At 47.4% G+C, this 17,570-nt stretch overlaps 6 protein-coding genes across 6 annotated transcripts; 3 read left to right on the forward strand and 3 right to left on the reverse strand.

Moving 5' to 3' along the window:
* Positions 1–677: 677 nt before the first annotated feature.
* I302_100674 (uncharacterized protein) lies at positions 678–2,393 on the forward strand (the record flags this gene model as incomplete). Its single annotated transcript, XM_019190688.1, has 2 exons — positions 678–1,191; positions 1,297–2,393. The coding sequence occupies 2 exons, from the start codon at positions 678–680 to the stop codon at positions 2,391–2,393; spliced, it is 1,611 nt and encodes a 536-aa protein (XP_019047436.1).
* A 364-nt stretch (positions 2,394–2,757) lies between these two features.
* I302_100675 (uncharacterized protein) lies at positions 2,758–4,775 on the reverse strand (the record flags this gene model as incomplete). The annotated part of the gene is made up of 4 exons (XM_065869125.1): positions 2,758–3,005; positions 3,193–3,786; positions 3,965–4,481; positions 4,563–4,775. The coding sequence occupies 4 exons, from the start codon at positions 4,773–4,775 to the stop codon at positions 2,758–2,760; spliced, it is 1,572 nt and encodes a 523-aa protein (XP_065725197.1).
* Positions 4,776–5,599: 824 nt separating this feature from the next.
* I302_100676 (uncharacterized protein) lies at positions 5,600–12,475 on the forward strand (the record flags this gene model as incomplete). Its single annotated transcript, XM_065869126.1, has 29 exons — positions 5,600–5,732; positions 5,800–6,906; positions 6,960–7,306; positions 7,369–7,743; positions 7,887–7,984; positions 8,035–8,091; positions 8,145–8,361; positions 8,422–8,784; positions 8,837–8,914; positions 8,972–9,150; positions 9,202–9,287; positions 9,352–9,574; positions 9,626–9,783; positions 9,845–9,892; positions 9,951–10,009; positions 10,067–10,168; positions 10,230–10,299; positions 10,358–10,444; positions 10,497–10,597; positions 10,663–10,893; positions 11,003–11,066; positions 11,142–11,419; positions 11,506–11,557; positions 11,616–11,657; positions 11,726–11,861; positions 11,946–12,022; positions 12,096–12,114; positions 12,179–12,211; positions 12,283–12,475. The coding sequence occupies 29 exons, from the start codon at positions 5,600–5,602 to the stop codon at positions 12,473–12,475; spliced, it is 5,013 nt and encodes a 1,670-aa protein (XP_065725198.1).
* A 385-nt stretch (positions 12,476–12,860) lies between these two features.
* On the reverse strand, positions 12,861–14,267 carry I302_100677 (ATP phosphoribosyltransferase; the record flags this gene model as incomplete). The annotated part of the gene is made up of 3 exons (XM_019190691.1): positions 12,861–13,258; positions 13,365–13,729; positions 13,993–14,267. The coding sequence occupies 3 exons, from the start codon at positions 14,265–14,267 to the stop codon at positions 12,861–12,863; spliced, it is 1,038 nt and encodes a 345-aa protein (XP_019047439.1).
* A 669-nt stretch (positions 14,268–14,936) lies between these two features.
* I302_100678 (uncharacterized protein) lies at positions 14,937–16,293 on the forward strand (the record flags this gene model as incomplete). The annotated part of the gene is made up of 2 exons (XM_019190692.1): positions 14,937–14,994; positions 15,089–16,293. 2 exons carry the CDS (start codon positions 14,937–14,939, stop codon positions 16,291–16,293), a joined length of 1,263 nt encoding a protein of 420 aa, XP_019047440.1.
* Positions 16,294–16,808: 515 nt separating this feature from the next.
* On the reverse strand, positions 16,809–17,165 carry I302_100679 (uncharacterized protein; the record flags this gene model as incomplete). The annotated part of the gene is made up of 2 exons (XM_019190693.1): positions 16,809–16,898; positions 16,950–17,165. 2 exons carry the CDS (start codon positions 17,163–17,165, stop codon positions 16,809–16,811), a joined length of 306 nt encoding a protein of 101 aa, XP_019047441.1.
* Between the last annotated feature and the right edge of the window lie 405 nt (positions 17,166–17,570).

Raw genomic sequence — 17,570 nt, forward strand, 5'->3', positions numbered from 1 at the left:
GGCCTGAATTGTAGAGTCCAAATAGCAGTTGAGAGTAGAGTGGTACTGACCAGCAGTACGTTCTTGATGGTTAGTTGGAATGATGAAGAATCTCGTTAGTCGAGCACACGATAGACACAATGATTGAGAGGCAGATAAATGCACGGGAGTATACGTATATAATTTTACCTGTCCTTGAAATATACTTATGAATTTGTAGGGAGGGAGAACATCCTTGCCAAGATACGCCTCTGCAACCGCAATTGTCGGGGTGTGAACAATCAATAACGATGAAACTTGACGACGGAATACGTGAGTGGGTCAAGGCGTATCCCTACCTTTGGATTACACCTGGTTTCATACTGGCCATTCCGATTCCTTCCATGATAACAACGAGACAACATCTCGAGATGATCTGGAGCGGAGGACCATTGGGAAGGTATTGAGCATGATGAATATGAGAAAGGTTGACAAGGGTGAGAAGAGGAGAAGAAAGAGGAAAGAGGAGAGAGGACGAGACACCGCTCAGACCACCGTGCCATCGTTCATTCGGTCATGTCACGTGACTTGAACCCAAGAACATGAGAAATCAAACGCGTCAATGTTCCAAATCCAAGCTCAAGGTTGATTCAACTTCGTCATGTTCAACTTGTTCTTTTCTTCCTCTCACATCTCGTCAGCTTGATCAATCATCGATCATGACGAGGAAATTATTCACACCAACGCCAGCATCTGAACCACCCACACCTATATCCCTCTCAACAGCCCATATATACATTACCACCCGCGATCCCAACAAATCCCCTCCCGTCCGATCATCCCATTTACCCATATCCAGTCAGACTTCCCCCAACGACTCTTCGCCTATCAAGAGACCCACCAGCTCGAATGAGGTTGAACTCCACTTAAACGGCATGATCACTCATGGAGAGGATGTAGAGGAAGAGGAGGATGAATTCGCGGGGTTGGAGAGTATAGGGTTCAGTCAGTGGGAGAGGGAGGTACCGCATTTCAAATCTAGGAAGGAAGGTCGATCGTCTTCACAGCCTATCCAAGAAGAGAATGATCAGAGGGATATATCGGAGGAAGAAGATGAGATAGACGAGCTTGACGAGAGCGATCATGGGGATATGCCACTTGATCTCATACAAGATGTTGAGGATGAGAAGGAAAACGAGCAGGAAGTAGAAGTGGCGATTCGTTCTCCGATAGGTGGGTACAGCAGCATCACCGTCACAGCATTGTTAGCACCGTCTCAAGTCTACCCAGCTATGAAATATCCTTTGAGTTGTTGTGCTGATTGAAGTCCCATCGCAGCCGGCCCATCATCTCCTCCGCTCCGTACCCCAGCCTTCTCCCTCCCCTCCCTCAACTCCGATATCCCCTCTGGTCCGTACCCCCAAACTCCCCACTCACACTCCAAGCACCCAGAGCCGAACTTCTCTACCTCCTCACCTGTGCACTGGACTCCTTCTCCCCTATCATCAAGAGACAAGAAGAGATCGCTTGTAATCCTTTCGGATGATTCCGATCAAGAAGACGATAATCGAAATGATCATACACTCGTCATATCCCAACGAGGTAATACTGGTTCACCAAGTAAGAAAGGGAAGACTAGGGCGATTCAATCGGATGATGATGAGGAGGAAGAACCTTTGGCGGTACAGAAGAGAATGAGGGACAAGGGAAAGGGGAGGGAGGTATTGTACTCGAAGGAGGGGTTAGGGCTTGATGAGAGACCGGAAGTAAGCTTGGATGATCTGTTCCGGGATGATGAGGGGGAGCAGGAAGAACTTGATCGAGAAGGATACGACGATTATGATCCGACCCTTGATCGAGATGCAGATGGTGACGAGGAAGATTACGAGTTCGATGAGTTTGGTGATTTCCCATTCGACCAGATCGACCTAGACTACCCTACCACCACCAGTACCACCAGGAAGAAATCAAAATCAAAATCTAGATCACCCGAAAAGGAAAAGGGGAAACACAATTCTTTGGCCACCGACCTATTCCCTCCTGATGAAGAGCACGATGATAAAGAGAACTACGATCGAACGTACAATGGTATAGGATTAGCAGGGGCAGGTATATCAATCTTGGATAGGCTGGAATTAAAGGAGAAGAACGAATGGGATATCCCCCTTGTATCGGACCTCGAACCTAGATGGCAAGAATTCTTCAAAAATCATTGGAGACGTGGGGTGGATAAGTTGAAGGCTAAGGAGAAAGCTCGGGAGGATGCGATTGGGGTTATACTTAGTGAGGAGGAGAGTGAGGAGGATGTACCTCTTAGGCAGAGTAAGACTGCTCCTGTGAAGAGGGCGGGGTGGGGATTTAGGGGGAGGGGACGAGGGAGGGGGAGGGGGGCTTGGAGAGGGAGGGCGGTTAGAGGGAAGGCGAGGCGGAAGTAGGTTATTGGTGGGTTGATTGAATTCATGTAGCAGCTTAGAGTGAAGATAGGTAGATGAGTTGGAGTAGGGAAAGATGGTGTTGTATACTATATCCGAGTGATGCGTGAGTTATGTGCATGCGATATCATTGAAGAGCTCATGAAGTTAATTTACCATTTGTACTGTATTGTGTGTGAAGATGACATTATGCATTATATGAGCTGATAATCATCATGCGTAAACTGATTAACCAAGATATATGTCCATCATACCGTTTCGTACCCTGCTATTCAAGACGATAACAAATGATATATTCAACTCCCATTTCCTAAGCCCGAAGTCATTTGTATCAGAAGACAGTACATCCACCCCAGTGCTATGCAAACTACTTCCTCCCCCCACCTCTCCTCTTCGCCGCGCTCTTCTCCTCATCTTTCTCCCGCCTATCACCCAGGAACCCTCCTACCTCCAATGCATCCCTCGCAGCCTGATTGATATGTTTGAACCTATCCGGTCCTAGGTGTATACCGCCAAACCACCTCGTAACCACTATCAGGACATTTTCAAGTTCCAGTATGTCTAGGAGGTGTTTCAATCTTGATCCAGCGGCTGTTTCGCCGTCGTCGTCGTAGTCTATAAGTATCATTAGCATTTCTCTCTCACTCAAATCGCCTCTCCTTCCTTAGGCCTTAGGTAATAAAGCAGATCAACATTGAGCGTTGTCATTCTCTTCCTATCCAGATCCATGTACGGAAGAGAGAGGGAGAGTACATCTCTTCCGCTCAAGGGAAGATAGATGTTCGGGACGAAATCCACTCACCCCCCTCATATACCTTGCCCGCCGCCCCTCCAACCTCCCTAACCAACCTATAAGCAAATATAGCCGGATGCGCCGCCTTGGCAATCTTCTTATCACCCAACAACTCATGAATGATCAACGGTATCTCCCTTTCGTTGGTGACTCGCACAGCATGCCCCACAAACGTAGATTTACGATCTACGATAGGTTCTGACGAGTGGATCTTCAACTGACTTATGTCTATTATATCCTGCTGCAAATCGTTCGGTGAAGAGGAGTATGAGAATGTCGATCGGAGGGTACTGGGCCTAGACATGGATGATGATCCAGGTAGATCTCCTCCATCTATCCCTGGAAAGTCATGTTGCCCTTCCTGAGGGTAGATATCTAATGTTGACATTCCTCTTATCAGGTGATGTTCTTCTGCTGCCTGACGCTGGTTCTGCTTTCGCTCGGATTCTCTGGCTGACTCGCCCTGCTGTAAGGACGATAGGTGCGAGATGTACCATTCTCGCACTACGGATTGGACGTGGGTGAGACCGTCGAATACGCATACGTCGCCTGGGACGAAGGGGACGCCGGTCGAGGAGATGTAGGTGCGTGTGATGTCGCCGACTGGGAAAGGGAATAAGATATCAGCAAATAGTCAGACAATATTGTACATCTCGGATAGGGAGATTGGTCATAGTGAAGGAAAGGGTGGAATTTGATGCTCGGTTATTATCGTAGATCTCCCCAATCGATCTTGAAGACGGCTATTTTGTATTTATAAAGAACGATTGAGACAACTCACATAGACCGCTATCAATCCCAAAACTACCCAGATACCTCCCCAGCAACTGTAATTGCGGCGGACTCGAATTCGGGTACGTAGGCGGTAAACTGACCAGTATCCTCATACTTGGTGGATGTTCAGGTAAATTTGACGAATCGATACCATCCAATTCCTCACCTTCTTCATATATCGGTAATGTAATCTCATACCGTATTCTCTCGCCAGGTGTGAACCCAATCTCGTGATCCCATAGTGCGTCGGTATATTGCTGACTATCTCTTTTCCTTTCCATCGAGCTCGAGCTTAGTCCTGCCGAGAGCGAAGAGGACGGTAGATCCGTGGGGATGGACGAAGAGGAGATGATGGACGATGGACGAGATGCGAATGAGAGTTTTAACGCGGAGCCCCCGTATATTGAGAGGAGAGCTTCGAGCTCATATCCTATGGCTGTGAGATGTGGTTCAGAGTCTTGATGGGAGGGGGATGTAAGATGTTCGATGAACTTTTCGATCGATAGTATAGATGGAGGTATTAGCTTGATACCATGTTAGATACAAATCCATGCATAACCGTTAGTTCACCCTGCACCTCGACGCCTAGATGAGAAGGAACGTACTTTTAGCAAGACACCCTCGGGATCTCTGACCTGCTCAGGTGGACTACGCCTCTGATCCTCTAGCTCTTTGATCATACCTGCTTCCACTCCTAGACCTTCTAATGCTGATAGAGCCGTGTTCCTGGCTTCTGATTTGGAGGAGAGATGGGTTGCAGAGATATCATTGGGTCTGAGAGGGGATGCTGAGCGAGGTATGGAGGTTGAGGATATCATATTGGTATTGAGGCTTTTAGCTGAGCTTGGCTTTGATGCTGGTTGAGAAAAGGAATGGACGATACAGAACGGTATAAGTTCGATGAGATGCGATTGATTGATTCGATTGGAATGAAAGGAGGCGGATGGATTGAGTGATATAGACAATTCTAATCACATGTATGATATAGACAGATGATGGTGTTGTCGAATCCAAGCGATGAGATAATATCCCTTTACTTGTCTGGCTGTTGTCCGACTGAGACCAATCTAACTTTTCCGAAATCTGAATTCTCAATCACCTGGGTCGATATTACGAGAGAAAGGGTCTGTGATGACGATCGGATGGTGATGATGAATCGCGGATGATATGAGTGCTTTGTCTCGGGAATGCCCTATCGCCGCCCAGGTGATACTGAGTGTCTGATCATTGAATTATGGTGTGGGCTGCTGAAGATCTGATGTGCCTGTAAAGATTGAAAGATATCTCATGATGGTTCAGTCATATCATGAACAGTGAAACCCCACTCTTTGATGGGTGACTCCTCATTTAGCATGGGCTAGCTATTCAGGAACAGATTAGCTTATATCGCGCGTGGTCTTGTCACTCACCGTGGGAGAGTTGATGATGTATTTGTGTATAATGGTTGGTACCTTTCACCTCCGGTTCAAAGATAAAAGTGAGTGCGAGTGGTTGCAACAATAAGATAACGTTGTTTCAAAGTCGCAAGTGTAGTTTACATCTTCATCTTCATCTTCATCTTCATCTTCTCTTTTTCTCCTCTCCCCACCATCCTCCTCGGTACATGTCCATCCCAAGAGAGAGGGCAAGTGCATCCGACATCATGTCAGGTACCACTTTCCCCTCTACCAGCTCATACACCTTTGATCTGCCCGAACATCGATATGATGTCGATCAGCTGGTCAAGGGTGTAGATGCTGCAATGGCAAGCAAGGGCAAGGGCAAGGATAATGCCGGTAAGCCTATCATCTCTGACCCTGCTGACGACAGCGAAGCTGACGAAGCTGACAAATCCAATACTAGCCACACCATCTTCAGCAACTCTCTTCCACCTCCACACATGCACAATAGAGTCTTCGCTCCAAGTCCCCAGCGCCGAGGTGTACTACTGGGGCAGAGGAGCTCAACCCAATCCAGCATTCCAATTATATACCTCCCTCCGATCCAAACTCACCGAGAATCTAGACCAACTCAGTACACTAGACATAGCCTCAGCAAATGACATTGTTCGACCAAACTACACACCACCAGCTCACATGGCTCAATCCGGACCGTACTCGCAAGGTATCAAGGTTCATTTACCCGGAACGCACAAGAAGAAACAATTAGCAGTGTTAGAGAGTCTTCCTAGATCAGTGAATAAGGAATGGATCCCTTCATCCACAGCATGGGATATGCAGAACTGGCTACATGCTCTACTCTCCTTAGATCCAAAGTGGGAACCGATGAGAAAAGGGGGTTATAGAGACGATAAGCGACGTTTCGACTTACAATCTAACCTCAAAATATGTTGGGTTCCTGATGATTCGGATGATGGGTTGGATATCAAGCTTCTCCTCACAATCAACGTGATGATGGATCTGAACACTATTTTCGACCCTTTACCAGAGATAGGTCATGATATGCTTGGTCTGATCCTCCACTCCCTTATACCATCCTCGACAGCCAGAACGTTCCGAAGAGAATTAGAAGCTCGTGCTGCCGCCTTGAACAGCTTCTACACATGTCTTCGACCTGCTCCGGACCTCCCATTCAATTTCTCGGCTAATCAACTTCAACCGAAGGAGATGGTATCGAAATTGTTACCGTTCCAAACTAGAACTGTCAGATTACTCTTACAGAGGGAACAGGGTACTTTTCAAAGAGGAGGACATGATCCAGAGGGGTTCTGGAAAGCTTATGATATCGGTCAGAAAGATGGTAGAGTCGCGTATAGGAGGTTGACTGGTGATTTGAAGCTTGTTGGTGGATCTCGTCAAGCTGTCAAGGTAGATAGGAAAGGAAAGGGAAGAGCTATCGACGCGTCACCGGAAAGAGCTATTGATGAGCTCACACATGCAGAGGAAGGGGGTGTCCCTAATTTGTTGGATTTATCGGGAGTTAGAGGGACAATGCTTTGCGAGGAAATGGGTGAGCCGACACCAATATGAAGACAGTCGGATTGAGCTAATTCAGTGCTTCAGGTCTCGGAAAGACCGTCGAAGCAATCGCTCTCGTGCTCCTCCATAGACATCCTCTTTCGAAACCTCGTGTCATCTCCCTTCCTCGCGATTCTAATGTTGCTTCCTCCATTGACACCGACCCGAAGGCGTCCGGATCTAAATCGACCAAAAGCAAAACGGCCAATAATAAGCGAGCAACCAAAGGCAAAGACGGGGAAGGTGACTCTGTACCTATCATTGATCTTTTGAATGGCACCCCCGGTATGGACATTGCAGAAGTGAAGAAGTGGGTTGAAGATGAACAAGCTGCTTTTGCAGGTAGAAAGGCGTGGGACGAGCAGGCTCAGTTAAATGTCACGGAGGTAGCTGTGAGTTTGATGTACCCCGTTCCCCATTATCCAGAAAATCACTGATGCAAAATATGATATAGACCACGCTCATTGTCACTCCACCATCACTGCTCAAACAATGGGTATCGGAGATGCAAAGACATGCACCAACTTTACGAGTATGCGTGTACGAAGGATGGAAATCACTGCAGAAAGGGGTAGAGAAACAGAGAGCGGCAAGGATGAAAGTTGTTGAAGTTGAGAAGAAGAGGAAAGCTGTCGCATTTAGAGATCAGACCAGAAGCAAGTATGCCAAGAGTAATGCTAGTAGGAGAGTGAAGGTGGAGAACGATCGTGATCCGATTGAGATTGATGATGACGATGAGGTCAAGCCTGAACTTCAAGAGGAAGAGGAAGGAACACTTCAGGTGACCCAGAGACAGTTTGTGGAGTATGTTAGGGCACATGATGTCGTTGTTACTACTTATCAGTGAGTTGAACATGATTCATGGTATGAAATTCACGGAGTTTGCTGACGTCGCATTGTTAGGGATTGTAAGTATAACCTCAAAATCCAAATGCTTGTTATCTAACGCATCATATATCTGCAGTGCAACAGGATCTCAAGGTCGCTTTACCTGCACCACCGAGAAGTCGACGATCGACTGCTAACTACAGACCAAACGAACGACCCCGAAGTCCACTGGTAATGGTCGAGTGAGTACCGTCAGTGGTCGATATGGACATCCAGCTGACAAAGATGGCAGATGGTGGCGAGTCATCATGGACGAAGTACAACTTGCAGGTGATCAATCGGATGCGGCGTGAGTTCAGTTAGAACGTCCAGAAAGGAGTGTAGCTGATAACGGTATCATAGCAATATGGTATCTTTAATCCCACGTAAAAATTCGCTGGCTGTGTCAGGTACTCCCGCAAGAGCAGATATCAAGGATCTCATGGGCTCTCTCAAATTCTTGCGAGTACCTCTTGTTCCTTACGATCATCGAATATGGCATCGACTCCAGCAGCCTTCTATGCGATCTGCCTTCGAGGGTCTATTCCGATCAATCGCGGTCCGTACTACTAAGAAGGAGGTGGGTGATAGCTTATAAACCGTTTATGAGTGCTGCATTGACTAAGCTGTCGTATCGTAGGTATCTGGCGAATTCAACCTTCCCCATCAAACTCGATTTGTCGTTCCCATCGAATTATCCGAAATCGAACTGCACTATTACAACGATACCCTCGAACGATTCAGAGAGAGACTTCGTTTGCCGTTGTATCCGGGAGAACCAAGACCTGATGATTGGGTACTGGACCGTCATCTATTCATCGTCTGCTTAAGGAATCTCAGGCAAATCTGTACTCATATCCAAGTGGGGCAGATGGGGGAGAATGTAGCTCCGAGGGGAGAGAGGAGATTACACCTCGGTAGAGCGCTGATGACCATGACTGAAGCTTTGGATAAGATGAGGAATGATCATACGCAGGAATTCCTACTTGATACTCGAGAGCAAGTAAGTGACAAGGGTCATAGACGCGCGTTTGCTGACATGGGTTTTACCGCAGATGCGAAAGATGATCAAGAAAGCCCAGCTGGTGATTCTCAACGAAAATGACGATGTACGATATCTTACTGCGCTGAATGTAAGTATACAGTCATATCGTGTATAAGACCGGGCTATGCTGATGAAAGTAAAACAGATGTATGAGAAAGTACGAACGACGTTGAACAAGCACATAACACCTGTTCGAGAACATCTGAAAGGCCTTTTAGATGGCAGAGAGGATAGTGCCGAGCTGGACAGAGGCGATACGCCGGAACGACACCAGAGTCAACAGGAGAGAGAAAAGGCTCAAGCCATCATGACGGCGAAACAAACGTGAGTTGGACCTTTTGATGCGTCTCGCTAGGCTGACGAATGACGCTATAGGATCCGAGAAATCCTCATTGTCTTACATCAGGCATGGTTCTTTGAAGGAGACGTCCGACATATGCTCAAGCAGCAGGATGAAGAGAGTGAGCTACACCTGTTAAGCTATATCGTATATTAGCTGATCATACATTGGAACCTGTACTTCAGTCAATTGTTACGCTCAAGCTGATCTCATCCGAAAAGAGATCCTTAAACAACCTCTGAAAGGCGCTAATTTATCTGTGGAATATCTTCAACGTCAACTCGGCCACACTGCAGCTGTACATGATGTGAATGAACTCAAGACTGGTGCGACCAATAATCGGGGAGGTATATTGTCTAATGACATTATCAACCAGTTGAATGATCTGCTCGAGATTATGAATGATAAGTGAGCTAATTCATTTCTTTGAAGGACGATCAAGCTGACGATATGCTGTAGTGCATACCTCATCTTCGATTGGAGAGCTAAGATCATCGCGCTTCTCTCGTCTCCTATTGAAGGGGAAAATGTTGAAAATGCAGAAGCTGGACAAAATACGGAGGTGGAAGACCCCGAACAGGAGTTTTACGCTGAAGCGTTGAAAGCTCAAGGAGAGGGTGAGCGAATATTTAGAATCAACTGCTTGTTGATGCGATATGGACTGACAATGTCATGTAGTGGAAGCGTACTTGATGGCTTTCGCAGCTGCCATTGCGGATCGTAAAGGTGAATTTCACTCTCACAGGTCCAATTGTTGGATCATGCTGATGTGTATGACCCATAGAATTCCTGCTGGAGAATCGAAGTACTTTGGCTGAGCTCGATGCGAGACAAAAGAAACAGGTGAGCTGTCGGGAACGTAATGAGTTTCGCTCAGCTGACTTGTTATACCTGATTCAGCGAAACACCAAAGCAGCTATGAATGCTCTAGCGGATAGCGAGCTGAAAGACGTTCCTGATGAGGTTCATGAACAGGCTGCGTTGCTTATGCGAGAGAGACAGGTGAGTTGCTGTCGACAAAGACCCGCCTCCACCATTTTTCTGATTTTATAACTTGTGTTAGGCATTCCGAGATGCCCGAGTGGAGAAAGGGTGTGAAAGACCACTGAAAGGGTTACTCATCGATCTTCATGGTGAGTGACGGTCAAGTGTAAGCAATAGCAGATGATGGCTGATGATCTGGTTGATCAGGCGTCGCTCATGGACCTAATCGACATGAGGAGGTACTCATTGCTCAAAGAATGGGATCGATGCTGAAGGGATATATACAGAAGCAGAGTGAGACATACGATCATAGTCTACGATGTGGTGCTGATTTTAGGTGTTGTAGCTGAATACGTCGAGAAGCTTAACAAGGAACTCGATCTGTTCCAAGCTACTTTCAACAGACGTGTCAAGTATTTCGCGGCTTTACAGGAGATATCAGATTCGGTATGTCACTTTCCTTGGATCGAGTAGCACGAGCTGACAGGTAACGGGCATGATCGGTGATATAGGTCACTGCACCCGAATACAAAGATCTCACCAGAGAGATAGATGCATATACACGAGAGATAGACGAGCTAGAAGTCAAATTAGCAAGGATGGTTGTGAAAGGTCGATATCTTCAATACCTGGGTAACAAGGAAAGGGATCACGAAGATATAAGGGAAGATTGTATTATCTGTTTTGGGAGTAGTGATGATACGCAAGCTGTTTTATTGGAGTGTGGGCATTATTTCTGTTCGGTGAGTTCGATCTCACCTCTCTCTGATCTACCTTACATTCATGTGCCTGTCCTTTACAAGTATTTGATCGTCCGAGGGGTACAAGCTGATAGGACTTTTGTGGTCTCAGTCCTGTTATAAGGAGTATAGGAAGTCGCCAATGGGGAGGAAATGTCCTTCTTGCAGGATGGACAGTGAGTGTACCCTTCTTCAGTCCTTACGAGCTGTAGGGGAGAATCGTCAGGAGTGAGCTGATTATGTGCGTATAGTTGACGGTAAGGATGTCACTCGAATCAAGTTGAACTCCCACAAACCTGCAATTACCACTTCCACATCCAATGTCGATGAGGGGATGAAAGTGGAGGAAGGAGAAGGAGAAGTAGGAGCAAGCGTGCAGGTGCCTGAACCTCAAGATCTCACCGACGAGCGGATTGAGGAAATTGAAAGAGAGAGAAGAGCAGCGGATCTGAGGAGGTTGAAGATGATGGATATGGGTAAGATGAGGGAGGTGATGGGGATGGATATGCTCGGTGAATATGGGTCTAAGGTGGGTTTGCTTCGTCATTCTGTCTATCCCGGGAGACGCATTTGAGAGGTTGAGAGGTAGGGAAATGCTGATTGGTGATGACATAGATCAACTTCTTGATTAAACACTTGTTATATTTCAAATCTCGAGAACCTGATGGTGAGCTGTAGCATCTACATGGATAAAGGTCCCTCAGCTAACCTGAACGTAATCCTAGCTCGTCATGTGATCTTCTCAAATTGGTCAGATAGTTTGAACAGTCAGTTACACACTCTCCCCTTTCAATTTCCAAGTGGGTTTGACTGACGGCTTTCCTCGAAATAACAGTCGTCATGCAAGCTCTTCGAGCAAACGATATCAAGTTTACCTCGTTCGACGAAGGTAAGAAGAGGAAGGATGTGGTGGACAAGTTTGTAAAGGATCAGAGTATAAAGGTGTTTTTGCTTCACGCTGAGAAGGAGAGGTGGGTGTTTCGAATACTTCACATGTGCAGGTGCTTCAGAGGCATGTCCAAGTATCCAAGCTGACTCTAGTTTTTGTCATGTAGTTCCGGTTTGACCCTCACCAGTTGCCGAGTGGTCCATTTGCTTGAACCTGTCTTAAGACATAGTTTCGAACTGCAAGGTGAGTCTCTTGGATCTGAAAAGCCTCACCCTGAAAGTGAGGGCGGCAAGCTGACTTATTTTGCTGAATACAGCAATTGGACGAGTCGATCGGTGAGTCACCTTCTTCTCCCGCGACGACTGGACTTGTGAGCTGATGTATATTGTCATCTGCCAGGTTGGGCCAAGACAAAGAAACTTCGGTGTACTGGTAAGCTCCTCTATCTCACACCTTGATCCTTATTCTTGATCGACCTCAGAAGCTTATGTTATGCTATGTAGCTATGCGACCCTCGAGACCGTCGAATCTCGAATCCTGTCTCAGGGGGTCAGGAACGGTACCTCCATTTACCTCGATGAAGCCAATGGGGATGAACATGTGGCTGATATGCCGAACGTTGCTTCGGCTGCTAGTAAGGGCGGGGATGTGGCGGGGGATGGGAATGAGGAGGATTTATTGGGGTTGATCATGTGATTGTGATGGATGTTGATGGTGGGGTTTGGTGGAGTGACGGTCAGGGGATGATTGATAAGTAAGGCAAGGATTGATGGCGATCGAGGAGGGGTTTGTTAGTATGGCTGTATATTCATGTTGTTCTCACGGTGTTGGTTGTATATACTTGTATCGATAGATCTGTCTGACGTTTATGAATCTCATGTCATGTCCGAGCTGCTCGAGGAAGGTGTTACCAATTGAGTGCTCAGGTCATATCAAGTGTCCACAGGATCAAGCGAACATCAACCCAGTATCGCTGTAGACAGCAACCTGCATTGCACAGGATGTATTCCAGATGACTTAGTGTACATGTATTACCCAATGCATAATGCGAAATCTATAACACCTCCGTTCACCTAACCGCCTAAACTCCAACTCTACAATTATCCAACGCGAAAATCAATATATCCTCCGCCCCCGTCTTCTCCAACTCGTCCATCACTTTCGCGACCTCCTTCCGTTCCACCATGGAACTGACAGCGACCCACCCGTCCTCCTCGAGCGGAGAGACAGTAGCGGCCCGTCGTCCTGGAGTGATAGTCAAGGCTTTATCGAGGTGCTTCCTCTCGATATTGTACGATGCGTAGACGTATTTCTTCGAGGCGAGGACACCGGCGAATCGAGATTTGATGAGTGGGATTAAAGATTGAAGGTCCGGTGTGAGGGAGGGGTGAGGGGTCTTGGAAGTTATGAGGACGGCTTCGGATTTCATGAGGGTGTGGATGGCGTGGAGGCCTGCTGCGCGCATTGTGTCGCCTGATTCTATTGGGGAGAACGTGTTAGCAAATGCTCTGATCTCGATTTCAAAAAGAGAGTGATTATGAATCATGGATGGTTGCGATGGTGCAGTGAAAGTCAGACAACTCACCAACCAAATCCACAATCCCATCTGCCATCCCCAACGCACAGGCAGCCTCTACACTCCCACCTACATACTCCACCTTGGTCTTCTTCCCAGTCTTCGAATCAACCCCTTCCTTCCCATTGAACAGCTCCGCAGCCAACACTTCGAAAGAGGTGGCTATCCTTCCTCCGGAGAGGCCCTCGACGGTCTGGATAGGACCGGTGACGGGTACTTGAACTTGCAAGGAGCATTTACCGAAGCCCAGCTGAAGGAGTTCGTCGATCTGTTCGGCGTGGGTCGATTCGGCGATGACGTCTTGGCCTGTTATGCCCAGGGCGACGGATCCGAGGGCGACGAATCGCGGGATGTCGGCGGCTGGGAGGAAGACTCTGTGGGGAGGAGTCAGCAGGTGTGTAAAGGGGTCTGGGTTCGTATGGAGATTCAGAAGGAGAGAAAAAAAAGAAGAATTGTGTTGGGATAATGATAGCTGAGAACAGTCAGGAATCAAGTTGTCGTATGAACAAACGTGCGCAATGATCAAGAAATGAAACGAAAGATGCACACTCTCAAACCATACGAGACGAACAGTCCATACTTCTTACATTGAGAGCACTTTCCTCGAAACAGCTTCGGAAGAAAGACTATCACTCACAAAGCAATAGGATGATTCTGCACCAGCGCAACATCCAACCTATGAGCCCTGTTATACTTGATATCCGCCCCTGCCAGCAATTCCAAAGTCTTCTCCATCAATCTACCCTTTTTCGGTACAGCGAACAACAACCTATCTTTGAGAGAGTCGACCAAGAGAGACATGGTTGATTCGGCCCCGAAGGATGATTTGGACGCTCGACCTCCCATTGCTGAGGGTTCGGCGGAGAGGGGAGTGACGGTAGTGGAAGGGAGGACTGATGAGATGCCGGACATTTTGTTGTTGGCTCTTGTGTATTTGAGTAGGTTATGGGAGAGCTCTCAGAGAGTGACTGGGTGGTGCAGCAGAGCTAGCTGCTTTTTGATGTTGATTATGCAATGGATATATGCGAACTGCAATCGTGATCCCTCGAGTTACTTCATGACGTCCATGCTGAATGCTGTTCTTTCAATATTTTGATGGAATATCGATTCAACATTTATTCAGGGTAAAATAGATCAGGCGTGCACATCTACCGTTCCTGAGCTCTGCAAACAGGCATGCGGGAGTCGATTACCACGTGAATACGCGTTTGACGTTCTTTTGTTGAAACACAACGTTAACCCACCCAAAAGAGAACGAGAGTGAGAGTAGAAAGCAACAGATACATAATCGATAATAGCCATATCAAGTAACGACCATCTTAAAGAGAGAGGACATTCCTGACCTCACTGTAACTGCTGGAAGTCCGAGAATCGCACCTCAAGTCGTGAAAAGGTATCAACGTAATCGAAAACTCGGTAATTCGAACTGACTTGATTCACTCACTCACTTACAACAACAACGACCTATACACGAGGTGACGAAGGGTTGACACCTCACACGAGCAGAGGATGTATCAGACTGGAGATACTTCTTGATCAAGACAACAATCTCTGGAAATTCAAACAGAACAACCTCCCAAGATGTCAGGTCAGGAGACAGCGGTGAAGTCAGGTGTTGAGGGGGATGTGAAAGCTTCAGGTGAGTGAAATGCGATTCATGGTCCCTAGAGTTGGTATGGAATTGACTGATCATACAAGCTTATTCCGTCCAACCTTCTTGCTCTTCGCTACAGAAACAGCCTCGCACCCTCCCACGACTTCTGATAAGCCTTCAGCCGGACCATCTTCTCCCCCCAAATCAGCAGACTCGTCAACCCATCTCGTCCAACCCACACCTTCACACTCGCACTCCGGCATAATCGATCTCACCTCCCCTCAATCCTCTCCATCCAAACGAGGATCTTCCACTCCATCACTCACCTCCAACCGACCCGCCCCAGCCTCTCCCGCATCTTCCAGACCACCTTCAACGCAATTCGACTCCTCCATCCGAGACCGCTCAGGCTCATTATCCGCCTCCTCCGCAAGGAGAATCTCAGCTTCCTCAGCTTCGTCCTCTACTGCTAAGAATGCCAGATCAAGATCCAGAGCTTCGTCAAAGGTCAGACCCAAATCCATGTTAGGTACAAATATTATTTTACCCGAATCTTCCACTCCCACACCTTCGTCTACCTCTGAACCCAAAGATAAAGACAAGGATACAATTCCAGAATCGAATGAACAAGACCCCTCCGTAACTACCTCGGTCTCTGCTTCTCAAATTATGAATTCCTCATGGGGTGATCAGACCGAGTCCTTCCAAGTGATCTTACCTGAAGTGATTATTCGTGATTTCGCATACCCCCCTACGGATGTGAGGTATAAAGGACAGGGAGTGATAGAAGATGAAGGGAATAGTAGTGAATCGAATGTCTTCAGGTGGCCTTGGAAGGGCGATTCTGGTGTCGGTGAGGGGGAAAGTTCCTCTTCGGGAGGATGGGGGGGATTCGGTTTCCTAGGTGGATGGAGGAACAGATCAAAAGGTACCGGAACCGACACGGACCGACCAACATTCGAGGATGATGATGATGATCCATCAGACCAGGATGAGGATTATGGGCAAGAGGAAGAGGGAGAGGATCAATATTATTCCTCCCCTACTCAATCGGATTCCGGATCGCCATCTTCGTACGCTTATAAGATCCTCGAACCTCTCTCACCGTCGGTGGAACCCAGGGGGTATTATCGCGCGGCGTATCCCTTCCAGGCGCTCAGCTCGAGCGAGATGGACCTTCAGGAAGGAGATTTGGTTAATCTCGTGGGGAGGGGGAATGGAGATCCCGGTTGGGTCATAGCTAGGAAGGTGAATATTTTGGAGGGGAAGATTGTAGGTGTGGATGAGAAAGTGGGGTTGGTTCCGGAGAGTTATCTGGAGAGAGTGGAGGTTATTGAGGATTAGACGGTGATACATGAGAGGGAGGGCAAGGTTGGGAGGATCATGGAGGTGGGAATATTAGAAACGGTTTCAATGAGGAAAGGGGAGAATCGATGTGTATATCGTTAGATTGGAAGGGGCACGAATGGATATAAGGATCACGTAAAGACAGGAGGGAGAGGAACATTTGAGACGGAGAAAATGGATGTCCCGAGAGGAATTGGAGCAAGGGAATCTCAGCAATTAGGATTCAGCAATATGGGGAGAAGTACATGTACATCGTATAGCATTCTTCTGGCGAATTTGTTGGATCTTGGCGTTTGATCATCTCCTTCTTTGTACAGTTTCATGTGAATCACCTTTGTTTAGTATTCTGACCTATACCCTCACGAAGTTCGAAAAGTATATACCTCTTTGTATCTTATACGTCAATCATGCATGTAACAAGTCACCTACGCCCTGTGCCGCTCTGATACCTCGACCTCGCCACTGACCACTACTGACATACGGTAGTTGCCATACGAACTGTGGATATCGAGCTAGTGATTGCCCTGCTCCGTCGCATGATCCGTACTTGCTTCCCCATCATTATGGGCTTGACCAGGACCACCTTGAGTGTCTTGTCGTTGCTATTCTTGTCGTACCGTCTGGTAATTAGAAGGTTCCGGTTCATCCCTGACCTCGGGCCAGTTCGTGTCGAGAGTGTCTGAGCGCTTTGGCTCCCCGGGAACGAATGACTTCTTGTCATATCCCCAGAAATCCCCTTCAGAACTAGCAGACGAGCCCACTGTATCGCTTCGACTGGGCGGCGCGAAATTTCCTTGGTCGTTTTTGGTGGTAGATTGCCCGCTCGACTCCGTGGTCTGTGTATGGGCGGTGTTGGATTGGGATGACATACTGGGCCTGTATCTGGATCAGTTATTAATATAGCAAATCAGGGGCTGTTGAATGAGAGAGGGGCAAGGACAAAGATGGACGATCCTACGAGAAAGACTCAGGTAGTTATACCCTTCCCATACTTACAAATTTCTACAACATAAATAAGCCCAGCATCGAGAAGACAATTCATCAAAGGTTCTTTCCCTTGAGCGGTACTTCTAGTCTCAAACTAAGGATCCAAGTCCTCCATACAAGGTTGTGACGAAACCGTAAGAACCGTCCCTTGATGTGTATAGCATGTCCCAAATCCCCCCTGCATTGTCTTGTCAGCTCCTTAGACGGATGACGTCTATGAGGGCGAGCATCGTGCACTCTACTGCATCGCATCAGAAGTCGACGTGTCAGGCATGGGCAACCTTTGA

Source organism: Kwoniella bestiolae, chromosome 1, assembly GCF_000512585.2.
Source record: "Kwoniella bestiolae CBS 10118 chromosome 1, complete sequence".
Classification (NCBI taxonomy): domain Eukaryota; kingdom Fungi; phylum Basidiomycota; class Tremellomycetes; order Tremellales; family Cryptococcaceae; genus Kwoniella; species Kwoniella bestiolae.